Source organism: Lactuca sativa, chromosome 4 (assembly GCF_002870075.4).
Source record: "Lactuca sativa cultivar Salinas chromosome 4, Lsat_Salinas_v11, whole genome shotgun sequence".
NCBI classification, from domain to species: domain Eukaryota; kingdom Viridiplantae; phylum Streptophyta; class Magnoliopsida; order Asterales; family Asteraceae; genus Lactuca; species Lactuca sativa.
The window spans coordinates 115,434,825-115,452,120 of NC_056626.2; the positions used below are offsets into that span (position 1 = coordinate 115,434,825).

Here is a 17,296-nt window from a genome sequence, read left to right on the forward strand (position 1 = left end):
ATATATATATATATATATATATATATATATATATAGGGTGAGGTTCAATAGAGAACCATAATTAACTAAGGAACCAATGAACCAATCTTTTTTTCAACTTTTAAAACTTATTTTTTATCAAAAAGAAAAAACTAAAAATACAGAAATTCATAACTTTTTATCCTTTTTCCAATGATATAAAATTCGAATTTCTTTTTTTACGTCAAATTCACAATGTGAATCTTCGAAAATTCACAACGTGAATCCGAAAAATATTTTTCACATTCACAATGTTAATATATGAATTTAGATATTTTTAGATTTTTTTTTTCGATAAAGCATAAGCTCTAGAAATTGAAAAAAAAAAAAAGATTCGGTTCACTGAAGAACCCATAATTATGGTTCTCTATTGAACTTTTCCATATATATATAAATATATATATATATATATATATATATATATATATATATATATATATATATATATATATATATATATATATATATATATATATATATATATATATATATATATATGGCTTGGAAGGATATAGATTAATTAAAAGCAAGATGTGCATGCATGCATACCATAAATTTATTTGTTATCGGATCATACCCACTTCCACCGGAAGCAAAACTTACACCGGTTAGAAGATCATCATCTTGTAGGAAAGGGTTAAGATATGCTGGCAAATACGCCTTCACTCCTAATCCCTCCGCTTTAGAATTTGAGAAAAATGATATATAATATTCAGAAATATAATCTATGACATACATGCATATTAAACAATATGTTGGTCAAAGAACTATACATTGCTCGTTACAGCAGTGGCAGAGCCAAATCTTTTGATACAACATTGTCAAAATATATTTTATATACTTATGCTATTCCAAACATTAAGAAAACATGGTACGATCTTTTTAATTGAATGTACAATAATATAGAGCATGTTTAAAAATAATATTATATATATAAAAGATTTATTATTATTATTATTCTGCGGGGGGAGGGGGGTATGTTGTAGTACACCCTATCGCCACATGTAACTCCTCCACTGAGGAGATAAAATTTTCAATTAAACATGAAAGAGATGGTGGTCATGATGTATTGGTTGCTTTGATTTTCAAATCATATGTAGGTATTTATGAACTTGTCTAGTTGTTATTGGTTGATACTTTATATATGAGGCCTTATGAATTATGTGGAGTTCAACAATGCTTTAAAATAATAAAGCTTCTTCTTTTACAAAAAAAAAAAAAAAAAAAAAAAAAAAAAAAAAAAAAATGTCAAAGACTATAAAAACAGAGAGGTACCAAAAAAGTCAGGTAGTGTTTTCCCATTGGAGAACCTTCCGGTTGGAATTCCACCCACAAGATCCTTTCCATATGGGGCATAGTTTGCCTTGCCAGAATTTGCATCGTAGTTGTTATTCCCTTGATCAACGAAGGAGTCCCCGAATGCTAGTACTGCCGACACAGACACAATTTCTTGCAGATTTGTTTTTCCTTCGCTGCTACTTAAATAAAACATAACATTTATAAAAAAAAGAATGATCTTATCAACTAAATGAAGCATTATTAAATATTTGGATTTTATAATAAGAAAATAAGACCAATTTCTATATGAGGAAAGATGTGTAATATCTTGATAGCTTTATATATATTCGAAAAATATTTGAAATGGAAAATAAAGATCCCATCTAAATTGAGGAGTTGTACCTATTTGTCCGAAAAATGTGTTTTGTCTAATTCGTTATTCATTTTTTTATAATAAAATGAGGTTCATGCTTCACATGAAAACTTCATTGACAATTGTTCTAAAACTATAACTGTTATGTTTATACTTTTTGGATTAAATTATCGAAATATCCATGTGGTTTGAAAAATATGTGTCTCCCTAACTTTTTATAAACTTCGGAAGATTCCTGAATTTTTATTTATTTAGTTATTTATTTCTACAGGTCCATAATGACTTTAAATGAGCATTATTCCTTTATTAGACTCTTTAAATATTTTTAATGACTTATTTATTTATTATAAATATATAAACAAACATCAAAATTAAAAATATAAAAAAACTAAGCCTAATCATTCCCATTTTAAATCCCAAACCCACACCTCCCACCTCGAGCAATGTTCTCAACCGCCTATCCCATCCTCCTTTTACTATCACCCATTGTTCGCGTCATCAACATCTATGGGCCACCCTACTCACTCTATGTAAGCACAAACAAGTGATTCAATCAAGTAATAACAATAAATATGAATAACAATTAAACATAATTTGAAACTAAACTTTATTGATCAAAATAGTTTTATAAAACTCAAGAGATAATCAAATGACAAATTTTGATTATTGACACATTCTTGATTGATAATCCTTCACAATTAAAGATATCAAATATGTTGTTGGGGTTTTCATATATCAATACACACTAGATTACCACATCAAAACAATTAAATTAAGTCATATGTGTGTACATGAACCCTAGGATCTTGGTTTTACTAGTTATTGCAACCAACTTTCGAAATCACCTAAAGAAAGGTAAGAACACTAACCTCTTGACCTTTTGATTAAGATCGTGTGATTGACAACTCTTACATTGGATGAAGGACCCAAAGGAGAATCCCTCTATTGTAGTTAGTCCCAAGGCTACAAGAAGAAATTAAGGAATAATCCGAGAGAAGGGATATTCTGAAAATTAATAACCCTTGGAGAATGGTTGTATTTTTGTCAATATACGAGAGATGATAGAAGGGAAAAAAATTATAAGGCTCAAAAGAATATTGGGGTTTAACCCAATCCCTCTATTTATAGGTAACAACATGAATCCTTCAGTTAATCAGATTCCTAAGGATAACCCTTGTTGTTATCAAAATCTACCATATATTAGGTATCTCCTAGATTGTGTCCACGTCCTCTTCCAAGAGGCATATAGAGAATACCAATTAATAACAAAGAATTAATTAGTATTCAAGCCTTTTAATGAATAAAAACTTTTTAATTGTTTACCAAAATAATTTCTAATTAATTTATTAATTTATAATAAATTAACAACCCAAAAGCACCCTATTATTATTTAGAAGTATAACTAATAGTTAATAACCTTGGATATTATCTCCACCAATCTCCCACTTTGACATTTCATAAAAAAATTTGAGGTTTAATACTTCTCAAACAATCAACAGAGAGTTAGTCATCTAATGTAACCCCCAAACTATGATCATAATCAAAATTCTGTTCTTAGATAAGTGATCAGTTATTCCATTGTTCTTCATATCTGTATCAACGTAAAACATGGATAAGGGTGATCAATCTTAGTGTTCAAGATTCTATTTTTCTATAAAGATTTGTGATGACTACATCCGACTACTAAATTAAACACATCAATTTTAGTCAGGACCAAGCCAATCACATTAGTTGTTAGCACAAAATCATTAAGGGGCCCAAGGATATCGTTTCTCCTTTTAATAAAAGGAATAAATAAAGTTTTTCAACAAGCCATATCATAGATGGACATACCCTTTATGACTACCAGTTATGGATAACGTTAGAGCAGACCAATGCACAATATATTTCATAAGCATAACCCTGTAAGTTTATGGGTTTTGAGCATAACAACATCCTATGTGATCATGCAACCCTAATTGATTTGGATCTTAGTTTTCTCTAGTTATACATGCAAATAGAAATTCCAAAGCATTAACCCTAATACTAGCATACAATTTTCGAAATCAATATGAAAACTAGGGTTAGAGTGTTACCTTGCTTGTTATCTCATAATAGCAAGAATTCCACGAATGATCTTGACTTTTGAAAGCTTAGTGCCCCAAGTGTTGCACCTCTATAAGAGTCACAAACACCAAAAGCAAAGGATGAGTGAGAGAGGGGAATAAAATCGGCTAGGGTTTCTCTTGGGAAGCAGTGGCCGAATTTGGGAGGTGTGGGGTTTTTTATATAGCTGTGGCTACTAGGTTTTTTTAGGTGGAAACCCTAATCCTTTCTTAGGCTCCATGCATCCCATAGACACACCTTCTAAAAGGCTTGGACGATTTCTACAGTTCCTCCTATAGATTTCGTCCAACCCATTCCAAGAGAGTCCAGCGGCTCAGTTTGCACCTATTAATGATTTGCAAAACCAGTCCCCGTACTTTTAATCACTTCCTTTAATATCAAATTAATTTCTGATTAAATGCTAATTAAATAATATGATTTCTAATTAGTATAGTACTCTTATAATATATTAATAAATCGTTAAATAACTTCTCTATCCAAAAGTCATCCTGTCAAGTTGTTATGGTGAAGGCAACCCAAAAAGACCATGCTACTATCAAATCAAGTACATACCAATTATAGTTATGAGCTTAGACACCTAATCCAACATAAGTATCTATGTTTGAAAAATAAAAGATATTATCATCTTAGAACTACTCCTCACTTAATCCATGAAGTAACTTTCTAAGTGTGGGTTGTTCCAATACTTAAATCTCTATTTCAAGCACTCATAATGTTAGCGCAATCTCTATGTAATGCTCACATTTGTCACTAGCATTTTTTAGAAAATCAATATTTAAGTTGCATTTGTCGCTAGGAATTTCTTAGGAAATCAATATATAATGTGCACGAAGTTTAGATAGATATTATGTATATATAATATTTGCATAGAAAGTTTATTTTAAAACTTAATAAATATGGCTAAATAAACATTAAAAAAACTATTTAGGATAAATAATCAAAAAGAAAGTCATAGTAATAGTGATTACGATCTCATAGATATATAGAACGTCAAAATCTGACTTCATATGAGGAAATTATTATTTTTTGAAGTTTTGCATTCAACTCAACAAAATAATGTGTGTCATAAAAAGTGAAATGAAGATTGGTTTCTTTTTAGCCAAAAAAAATCTAAATGAGAATTAATGTACTCTGAAATAAAAATCCATCGATATAGAGAATGTCGAAAATGGAGTACATATGAAAAAGTTATGAATTTTGCAAAGCCTTTTACAGTGTAACATTCGCAGACTATAAAATAAAAATAGAATGTCAATTAGCGGAAGAAGTCTTAAAGAAAGTGGTAGTACTCATTGATACAAAACAAGGGACATAAAAACGACGAAAACAAAGGTTGTATGCGAAAGATATGATTTTTTAACAATTCAAGAATTCACCTATCATAAGCGACGCAGACCACATAGATTGCGACATGTGTCGAGACAAGAAGAAACCCATGCTCCCTACACAAAGGCATGGCGCAACCAACCTATTTCCAGCCTATATGTAACGACCTAAAATTCATAAGTAAAAAAATTCATTTTTAAAGTCATTAATCCCAAACAATTAGTTGTCTCGGGTCCGTTTCAATCCCCAGGACCATATCAACCCTGATTCCATAATGACTCCGAGCCCAGATTTTTCTCCATGCACATATTATATAATCGCATCACCAATAATCATACGATAGCATAATTCAACACATACAAGATAGTGGGTCGACCCTTGTGCCTTCAACCCACTAATATAGTAAGAAGAATCACCTCTAACTAAAGATAAGTGAATTATACACTTGAGTTGCTTCTAATACGATTCCTCACATTAATCATAACCCAATAACATCATTAATTAATAATCGGGATTGATCCATAAACGAAGGTCTAATTCATCATTATCTATCTAAGGGCAAAAGACCAGTTTGCCCCTTCTTATTCATGACACAACTAGTCAAGGTCCCAAGGCCCAAAATGGCCCAAAAGGGTTTTTCCGAGAGTACGCCCGATATATTCTCTATGACTAATAAAATGTATAAGGTCATAAAGTTGCAACCTTTATGACTCTACATGGCTACAAGGAGCCCAACACCAAAACCCTAACTCATTCAACCATTTAAAACTCCATAACTCTTGCATGGAAGACTACCAAGGTCCAAGCTTGCATTTTTATGATACTAAGCACTCTAAAATGTCTGAAAAGAAATCTCAAAAGTTCTGGAGTATTTCATACTTACAAAGATCAAGATTTTGTGAAAAAAAAACGTAAACCTAAGCTTAAACTAGATCTATCAATGCAATCATCAAGACTTGAACTTTATACCTCATGAAGATGCACAAAGATGAGAATAATTTAGATCCAAGGGCTTGAGAGTAATACCACCATTTCAAAGGCTTTCCTTCACCACCAAGAATACCAAAATATCACTAAAAAGCTTCAAATCTTGCATACAAGGATTAGGATTTGGAGATGGAGGCTAGGAGTGATGGAGGCTAGAGGTAAAGTGTTTAAGGCCATAAGGATCTTTTAAATAGGGTCCTAACCCTAAAAATTAGGGTTTGACCCTTACACGAGTACGCCCAGCATGCCTCAATGTACCCACTATGTACAAGTATGAGATTGCGACCAAAAATAAATGAGCTATGTGGAGCTAACTCCAATTATGCCATGCGCAGGGACTAGAATGAAATAAATGCGGGGTTTTAAAATTTTTTGGGATTTCCCTTTCCATCTCTTTATTAAGGAAGAAGACATACGTTTCTTAAAAAAAAAATTATAAAATGATAGAAAAGTTTAGGTCGCGTAAAAATTTGTATCCTAAATCCTTTAGATTTGATAAAAGATGACATTTTCATACGACACCCATTTTTTTGCGTATCATAAATTCACGTGTGTCATAATTGCATATCAATTAAGGTCTGTTTTATAGTAGTGCATGGATATCTAATATTATCTAACAGAATTAAATTCAATAATTAATATTACTTATCCTAAGATTTTCTCAATCTCTAGTTATACAAGTTTAATGGTCATAAACAAATTAAGCTTCAAATTAATGTAATTAGATTGGTCCACTTAACTACACATAACACAACAACAGACAATAAAAATCATAACTTTAACATGAAAGGTAAAATGATCAATCGAACAAAAGTATTAACCAAAATCATATAATGCTACTAACAAAATCAAATCATACTTAAATGGGTTCATATACATCTAGCAAAAGTAAAGGTTTTTACACCATAATTAGTAAACTAAAGTAGAAAAAACATCACCAAAAGATTGCGAGATATGATCATGAAGCAAACCTAAAGTTAACTCTCAATGCAAATAGCGCCTGAATCTTCAAATCCTTTCTCTAATCGATTCTTTGTGTTTTAAATCGACCCTCAAAGATTTTGGACGTCAAAAATGAAGTAAAAGCCGCAGCCTAAGGCTGCCAATGGTTGCACACTGATTATGGTTGAGAATCTTGTCTTTTTATAGTTCTTGTGACACCATGAAGTGGTAAGGATCTCACCACAGCATGGAGATAGGGTTTTCTTGTTGCACATCAATACGTATATTGAGGCCGGAGTTTTTCAAGAATTTCCTGAATTTTGTAAAGGTGTGGCACGCCTATAGGAGGGTGTGGCGTGCCTTCAACTTATTTTCTTGGCTAGGAGTGAAATATAAATTTCTTTCATGGGGCTTAGGATAAGGAGATAAGGCACTTTGATTCTTATATTAATTAATTCGAGCCTTAACCCAAAAACCCTAGCTTTGGCCTCAAGTTTCCTTCAGCTTTAAAAACCCTCCTTGGCTCTCCTTATTTCGTCCACTCTATACACACATAAAAGAGCCAAAATTTTGCTCAAGCCTCCTCTCTCCTGAAGTCTTTTTTCTACGAGGATTTTAGGTGCAAGCCATTAGAGGCATCAACTCCTTTGGTGCTTGCTTTCCTAGATCTAGAAGAAGTATTTTACTTTGATTATTTACAATAATAATCAAAAGGTATGTAACCCTAATTTGATATGAATTTCGATTTCATAGCCTCTCTCCTAGGGCTTCTTGATATTCATATTTAGTTGCTATAGATCCTTTATAGGTTGCATGCGAACTTAAAGATTTAAGTGTTATTATGTAGCGTGTAATTTTTGTTTATAAGCTAGAAAACCCATCAAATGGATGTTTAACGGTTTCAAGATGGAGATAGAATAGGGTGCATGATTGATTACATATGTTGATTACTCTGTAAACTAAATTTTGCTTTTTCGGGATTAAACAACCAACCAAACAATAACATTTTTGGTAGAGTAGGTCTTGGTAATTTCGCAATATTCGAGGTTACTATGTATTTATTTGTAATTAGTGGTAGTTAAAATATTTAATTCTAATTAGCTAGGTATTTTGACATTGAATTTGTAATTGGTATCGTGCATTTTCTTCTACTTCAATATAAAATGATTGACAACTTGTAAACCTTATCCATCTTGAGTCTTCCATTTTGATGACTTGATCTTCATATATAGTCGAGCATGACCAACCAGTAAAAAATATAGCTCACATATTGATCGGTCCATTTTGTATCACTTTAATGAGCTATTATTGCATTACAAAATTTCCAATTTTACTTAAGAATGGTTCTACTTGTGATTTTTCTTTGTGATTTTTCTTTGAATAACTATGCAGGTGTGAGAGAAATGATAAAATGGCCAAATAAATGCAAAAGAAAGTTGTTCTGCAGCCTGACCATGTATCCTTGAGTTGCTAAAAATTAAGGATATGTCACATAAAGAAATTAAAAATGCCACTCTCCTTGAAAATATTTAGTAAACATTTATTAAATGAGTTGTTTTAGATTTAAAAAATCTATGACGCAGTATCAAGATTTCTAAGAATAGAAAGAGCCCACAGAACCAATATCAAAATGCAAACATAAATGGATTGGCTAGCAAACAAAGTTAAAGGTAACTTTCACATTAAAAGGATTCATATATATATATATATATATATATATATATATATATATATATATATATATATATATATATATATATATATATATATATATATATATATATATATATATATATATATATATATATATATATATATATATATATATATATATATATGACTTGGTTTATTTAATTATAAAACATGGACCATTATCTTAATAGTAGCAATTTGTCTCATCTGTGGAACCTGGATTATACTAGAACAAACTATCCAGCAGACTTGGTATACTCTGATTAACAAAGATGTTGCATCCAATCTCTGATAGATGGATATTATCCCAAAAGAGGAATTTAGAGTCATCTGGTTCCACAACAACTTCTATTTACAACTTCCAAACCTAGGGAAATTATGAATAGAATAATAAGTAAAACATTTTTGAAACAAAAAGTGGCCCTCTTCAACTAAGGAACCACAAACCTGTTATCTTGATGATACCGTAGATTATATATATATATATATATATATATATATATATATATATATATATATATATATATATATATATATATATATATATATATATTCTTAAATGATTATTATGAATCATTATATTCAACAGATGTGAATGTAGGTGCATTATCAACGTAAATATCAAACTACTAAAATAGACATACATTGATCAATTTAATTATGTAATTATGTATTATACTTTGAGCCTCCTTAAGTAATGGTATAAGGTAATAGTGCCGTATAAATTAAATATAATATTGATCGTATTTATGTCTATTTTATCACAAATAAAACTTGCTGGGAATCGGTTGTAGGAAATTGAGTCTAGTCTTTTGGGACTTCTATATTAGCCCGTTTGGAGCTATAGGTTATGTTTTATGCTCAAAACACTGAGAGTAAATCTGGGAAATCCTAAAATGTTAATAAAAATGGACATAAACATAATTGTATTAACAGACTCTTTATAATATATATTAAAAATCAAGACAATGTAATCATAATTTATTGGTGTTAACTAAAATGTAATTTATTTGGGAATGATGTTAGTTTTTGGTTATTTATTTGGGAATTATAATATTTATTCTGCATTACAAGTGCTTACCTTTTGAATTTAACATTTTATTTTATTTTATTTTGGCTTAACATAGCAATGATCATCTCATCTCCCTATATCTCCTCTCCCTATACTAATAAAATAATAGTTCTTTTGTCATGTGTCACAATTAGCGGTGAGCAAACACCGCACCGCAACTAAAATTAACCGCAAAAACCGCATAAACCGCAACCGAAAAACCGCAACCGCAATAAAAACCGATGGTGAGTTTTTCTGTTTTTCAAAAACAGCAAATTTGCAGTGCGGTGTGGTTATTAGTTTCCAAAAACCACACCGCACCGCATATATTATATACAATTTTTTATCAATTATTAGTTTATTAAATATTAAAAATAAGACAAGTTTCATGAATGAAAGACGGATAAAATACTAAAAGACAAAAGTGTTGGTTTTTTCTTATGTTTAAATTTGAAAAAAAGATGAAATTAGACAATTTTAAGATATTTATTGTTAATTACTATTGATTTGATGTTTTTAAGATATTAGTTGTTTGAGGTTTAAGTTAAATAGTTAATTGTCTTATACCTTATGGTTTTTATTATTATTACAAGTAATATGTTTGAACTCTTAAAATTATTTGAACTCTAAACCGTGGTTAAAAACCACACAAAATAAGCGCACCAAATCCATGCGGTTAATAACCGCAACACAAAAAAAAAAAAATCGCACCGCAAAAATAACCGCCTAACCGCACTGCAAAAATAACCGCACCATGCGGTTTTGAAAATGGATTAACCGCATTTGCGGTTAGTGGTGAGGTTTTGGCTAATAACCGCACCGAACCGCACCGCGCTCACCCCTAGTCACAATGTTACGTCTTGTAAATAATATCATGTCACTTATCAATCTATTAATTCTCCATTTCAAATTTCAAAATTCAAAATTTAAATTTATCATTTTAATTACATTAAATTAATAACATTAGAATAAAAAATAAAATAAAATTTATACAAATTATAATAAAATAAAATTTATACAAATTATAAGATTTGAATCAACGATTATAATTTTATATATAACTAAAAAATATCTCTTAATTAATAAGTTGTTTAAAATAATTAATTAATAGTTTTGAGTTGTTACTTAGAAAGTTTAATTAATTTTGTAACTGTGATTCCACGGGTTATAAACTAGTATTTAATATTTTGTTCTTCTTGCACATTTACTACCTACTGACCTACATTCATTAAATCAAGATTTACCATTTTTTAAAAATAAATATAGACAAGAAACTATTAAACTCAATGGATATGCTAAAAGAGACATGAGACTTGATTTTTGTGAGATAAATAATATCAAATCAAACCACTGTCTACAAAATAATTTAAATACCGAAGAAAACCTGATTACTCATATATCTAATATCATTATTTAAATCATAACCTGTTACATGCCGACAAAATTAAAAATTTTAGCCAAAACTTTTGTTACATGGCATCAAAGTTGAAAAAAAAGATCCTTTAAAGTTAGATAATGGTATTAGTTTAAAAAATCGTCTTTTACTTTTTGTTGGATGTATTTTTTCATGGCAGGAACAGTTATCAAGCCAAGCATAATACTTAATCCTAGCCAAATCATAGATCGCTTAATCAACAAAATAGAATATCACAGTCGTAGATGGTAATCCCAGTTATAACATCTTTTTCTAAAAGATCAAGAAATGGACAATTTATTATAATCTTATCACGTTGATAATTTAAGTTCGATATCAAGATTGCAATCCCTGTAATTCAGCGAGCAATTTGAGATATTATATACAATCAAAAACACTAACAATCAAAACACTAACCAGATTGAGATAATCAAGCAAACAGTGATAGTAGCAGCTCATGATTTTTTTTTTTTGTTTTGAACATCGGGGATTTTATTAAAAAACTAACAAGATGCTAGAAAAAGAAACATTACAACAAATTACAAGCAATAGATGGGTTATGAAGCCAAGAAGTCCACCATATCTTAGCTTTAGTACACCTATTAGAAATCCAAAAAAAATATCTCTCAATCACGTCATCAAAAATAAAAGATTTCCTAGGCACCACCGTTCCAAAAATAGAAGCATTCTGAAAATTCCATAAGCACCATAAAGTAGTAAAACTTATCGCATCAAAAGCTTTTCTTTGACCACCTCTCAAACCAGACAACTGAGACCATGAAAGAATGGAATCAATGGATAACCGGAATGGAATCTGAACATCCCACCAAATAGCAACACGAGACCAAATATCCTACAATTGAATACAATCAGTGAATAAGTGATCATTAGACTCAACCGTAGTGGAACAAATAGGGCACATGATCGAGTTAAGCGTTATTCCACATTGAGACAAACTTTGTCTAGTTGGAATACTCCGTAACCGCAACCTCCAAATAAAAATGTTTAACTTAATAGGCATCCAGTTATTCCATCTAGTTTTACAGCTACCTGTAAACAACAAAGCACTATCAATAAGAAATCTAGCAGACGAAACTGAAAAAGAATCAGAAACATCAATCGACCAACCCAACCGATCAGGAAAAGAATGAAGGTGGAGATCACACAACAAATCAGTCAACTCATCCCACTGGGTATGCTTAATTCCACCCCTAGGAACTCGTCTGAGAGAATCAACACTCCAACCAACCATAACCGTATCCCGAATTGAGACACTCTGATGAACATCCAGCGCATAAATTCTTGGATAAGATACCGCAAGAGGCTGATCACCTTTCCAAACATCATGCCAAAAAGAAGTATTACTCCCATCTCCAACTATAATCGGACAAAAGGAGATCAAATCAACACCCCGACCTCTAAGTTGCATTAACATCCGAAAAATCACACTCCAAGGACCTGTCCACCCTCTTCGCAACGACAAAGAAAAATAACCCCCATTAGAACCATGTAAATCTTTCACCATCCTGACCCAAATCAAATTTGGATTATGAGAGAATCTCCACCACTAGCGAAAAAGAAGGGCCCGGTTAAAAGAAAACAAACTTCCAATTCCAAGACCACCCTCTTTTTTATCAGCCAAAACTCTATCCCAACGGACCCAATGCATATATGTAGCCTCTAAATCTGCACCCCAAAAAATCTAGAGCGAAGAGACTCCAAAGAATTAAGAACACTAGATGGGGCCATAAAGATGGACATCAGATAACTTACCAAACTTCCAAGAACTGACTTAATCAGAGTAAGACGACCTCCAATAGACAGACTCTTCACTTTCCAGCCAGATAATCTAGAGCAGAAGCGATCCTCAATAAAAGACCATGTAGAAACCCTAGCCATATTTTGCCCAACCGGCATCCCTAAATGAACAAAAGGAAGAGAATCTGGAACACAACCCAAAGTACTAACAACAAACTCCACTTGAGAGAAAGAAACCCCCACTCCAATCAACTTGCTTTTTGCAAGTTAATTTTAAGACCTGAAGACAGATAAAAGCACCTCGACATATGTAAAATACACTTGGCATTATCTGGATACCAAGTAGAAAGCAAAACAACATCATCAGTATAAAACAAATAGGAGATGTGGATGTCACTAATGGAGATTCCCCAAAAAATATTCACTTGCTGAGCTTTAAGCAAAGCAACATGAAACCCCTCCACTGCCAAAATAAAAAGAAATGGAGACAAAGGATCTCCTTGTCTCAAACCTCAATAAATCTGTAACTCATCAGTAGGAGAACCATTCACTAGAATCGAAGCTCTAACCGTACTCAAAAGCTCCCGAATCCAACCACGCCATATAGAACCAAATCCCTTAATGTGCATGATCTCCAAAAGATATTACAAAGACAAAGAATCATAAGCCTTCTCAACATCCACTTTAAAAATCATAAGTGAATATTTGGAAGCCTTACTCCAAGCTACCACCTCATTCAATAGAAGATGACCATCCAAAGTTTATCTACCTTTAACAAAGGCAGACTGCTCCAAACTAACAACTTAACCAATAACCTCTGCCAACCTATTAGCTAACAGCTTACCAATAATTTTTTATTGGCAACCAATAAGACTAATAGGCCTAAAATCTCTAATGACCTACGGGTCCTGCACCTTAGGGATGACAGAGAAAAAGGAAGCATTGCAACCCTTCAGGATGGAAGAATGAGAATAAAAATGTTGCACAAACGCCACCACATCCAAAGAAATAAGATCCCAAATATGCTTAATGAAACCAAAGGAAAAACCATCTGGACCAGGAGACTTATCCGACCCACAATCCCAAACTGCCCTTTTAATCTCTTCATGAGAAAAAGGAGCCTGGAGAAACTGAACCTGATTCTCCGAAAGGGTATGAAAAAGAGCAGGGTCTGTGCAAGGGTGAGTCCCTCTCTTCTTAGAAAAGAGAGATTTATAAAAGTTATGAAATTCCTTTTTAACCCTCCCCGTTTTAACCCTCCCGGTTCATCAATTCAAGCTCCATCAACCATACCACCATTAATTGCTAACTGGCACCATTTTCTATTTATAGAACCATGAAAAAAAAAGATGAAATTTCATCACCCTCAATACACCATAGAACTTTTGCCTTCTGAGCTAGGTCCACTATGGCGAGATGATCTAAATCTTCCAACTCCTTCAAAATCGAAACTCATTGTTCACAAAGGTTAGCCCTACCATCACCCGCCATCAGAATAGCATCAATCAATTCTATCTTGTCTAGTAACGATTTTCTTTTACCATCGATACCAATCCGAATAAAAGAGTACCAAACCCTAAGATTAGATTTAAGAATCTGGAGTTTCTTCTTAACAATAACCTAGGGGTTAAGGATACCATTACAATCAAAAGTTGTGGACCAAGAATTATGAACCACTTCATTGAGACCTTCATGGTTGAACCAAGAATGGAAAAACCAAAAAGGCGTAGGGCCATAATCAAAAGAGTGTTCCAGCAAAATAATAGGCCGATGATCTGGGATTTTCTTCTCCAAAACCAAACCTGAGAGATGAGGAAAAACGCCAAAAGACCCTCAGAGACCAAAAAACGATCCAACTTACTAAATTTAGAACCCTACTTATCACTCCAAGTAAAGAGAGAACCACCCAAAGCAATATCAAATGAATTCACGTCCTTAATAAACTGATTAAAAAACCTAGCAGAAGCAGTTTGAAACTAAGACCCATACGTTCTGATTCATCACGAACTTCATTAAAGTCTCCCATTAAAACGTACTCCCCAGAACAAGAATTCATCAACTGAACGATCTCTCCCCAAAGTTGTCTTTTACCTTCATTCCCTTGCTGAGCATAAACTGAAACATGCACAACCTCTACTCCAAAAGAAGCCCACACCCCCTCCACTGCCACAAACCAATCAGAAGAAATCACCCTTTTTTTACTAAATCGATTATGATCCCAAATGACAAGAATACCCCCCCCCCCCCCCCCGATGCGCCATGAGAAGGAGAATAAGCATAAGAAAACGAAACATTACCCCAAAAAGAACGCACCATCAAATAATCAATAAGCTCCAACTTCGTTTCTTGTATAGCTAAAACATTTATTTTGAATTTATGACACAACGATCTCACCCAAACCCGCTTATCAAAAGACCTCGCTCCTTGAACATTTAGAGACAAACAATTCATAGATTACTATTTTGTTTTTTAATATTCCTCACCTTCAACAACACTTTGAACTTGATCAAAACAACCATCCATAATAAAACCAATTTTTGACCCGTTTCCATCGTTCTTTTTATTTCCTATGACATAGAATTGTCACTGTTATCTTTATTACAATAAAATCTTTCAGAAAAGTCTGTAGGATGTGAAAATGAATCCTCCAAGACTTTAACCCCCGACATTCGAGCATATCCCCCCGAAAAACCAATTGGACCATCTGTGAAGCATTATTCAAAGAAGAAGCAATAGAAGGATCAACTGAGACCTGCATCGAATTCTGCTCATTAGAAGCTGGCAGCGACAGATTAACACGAGAAGTTGTTAGGGCGACATCTAATGAATGAGACTGATGTTGGACGGCTTCTTTAAAAATTCTTGTTGTCAGAGTTTTAGAATTAATTGGATCAACAGGGAGTTCCGCACAGGAATGGGCTGGAGAAGGAACTTGATTTTTTCCACCACTGAGGTTGCTGATAGAGTATAATGTAAATTTTCTGAAGCTTTATTCCCATTTTTCCCCACCAAGTCTTCTTTAAAGTTCTTGTGGATTTTACCTTTACCCCAACCTTTATAACCTGCTGACATTTTATTCCTTCTCTCCTCTTCTTTCATTTGTTCCATAGTTTCATAAATACCAAAGGGATCTAAAGATTCTTCATCCTTACCATTCAAAGAAGTATTGCCATCTTCATTATCATTATTACCAAAAGAAAAACCCCCTTCACAACCATCAAGTTCAACCTTCGGATTATCAATAACAAAAGAAGGAGTCCACCTCGGGGACTCTTTAATTCTAATAGTAAACAGTTTACCATCCACCCTGACCTTCACCATATCTGAAATTATATTTTGTGAACTAGACAGTATACAAACACAATTCTTATACACATCCTCCCCTAAATTATCCTCCATTTGAGCAATTGAACCCCACTTAGCCAAAAATTTTCTAAAAGAATCTTTACTTCAAGCTCTCAATGGCAGTCCTTCAATGTCTACCCACACTATACGTTCCAATGGAACGAAATTCCTATGTGGCGATGACTTGAATGTTTCACCCCTTTTATGAAATGTGTGGGAATTCAAGCGTCCTGGATGTTAATTTACTGATTTCACTTTAAGAATGCCTCCAAATTGCATTTTTAATCTATAGGATCGTTGAGATTCTAAAAGACAAAAATCATGAGTGCAGAGATGAAACTGAATGAACTCAACAAAGTAAATAAGACAAGGATTTCATTAATGAGTAAAAGAAGTGTGATTACAGATTGCATAAGAACCTCTCCAAAAGATATTCATTCTCTCTAACTAGCATCCCTTATATATATGACAGTACAAGGGAGTTGGTTAGGACATGACTAATAAGGTCACGACACCTAAGCTATTATAGTCTATCAAAACTAACTGGCAAAAGTTATGAAGCCTAGACATATAATTACGAACTCAACATATACGAACCTAGAGATCCATTTCGTATACAAAACATGAAGAAATAAAATGTAACATTGTGGAACATTTCATATACAGACTGAACACAAGTATTACAATATGTGAGACCTAACACCCCCCCCCCCCCTTGTATCGAGTCGTGAAAGATGTCTTCAACTTGCTTCTTTTAAAAACTTCATAAATAATTCCAAGAACCACAATCTGAACTGTTATCCACCAACGAAGCATATCTGAAACACACTTGATATTATCTTTAGAGTTTAATTTTCAGATCTCAGCTTTTGTAAGAATCCCAGTCAGTGTAGCAGATTTGTAACAATTTTTATCTTGAAGAAACATCATGCAATTCGTCACAATGTGATCTTCATGAACTTTATACATAATCCCCCATGATTCTTTCTGAATAAACCATTGTCGC

General features: G+C 32.6%; 1 protein-coding gene across 2 annotated transcripts in view; it reads right to left on the minus strand.

Moving 5' to 3' along the window:
- LOC111899691 (GDSL esterase/lipase At5g42170) overlaps positions 1-1,613 on the minus strand; it is a 5,576-nt gene extending 3,963 nt beyond the window's left edge. Inside the window, exons 1-2 of one of the 2 annotated variants that reach the window (XM_042901131.2) lie at positions 1,294-1,613; positions 568-698 (exon numbers count right to left, since the gene is read on the minus strand). In XM_042901131.2, the coding sequence (XP_042757065.1) occupies positions 568-698; positions 1,294-1,555 (393 nt within the window). In that variant the 5' untranslated portion in view covers positions 1,556-1,613. The remainder of the gene's footprint in view (positions 1-567; positions 699-1,293) is intronic. The other variant, XM_023895548.3, reaches the window with a different exon arrangement.
- Positions 1,614-17,296: the final 15,683 nt, after the last annotated feature.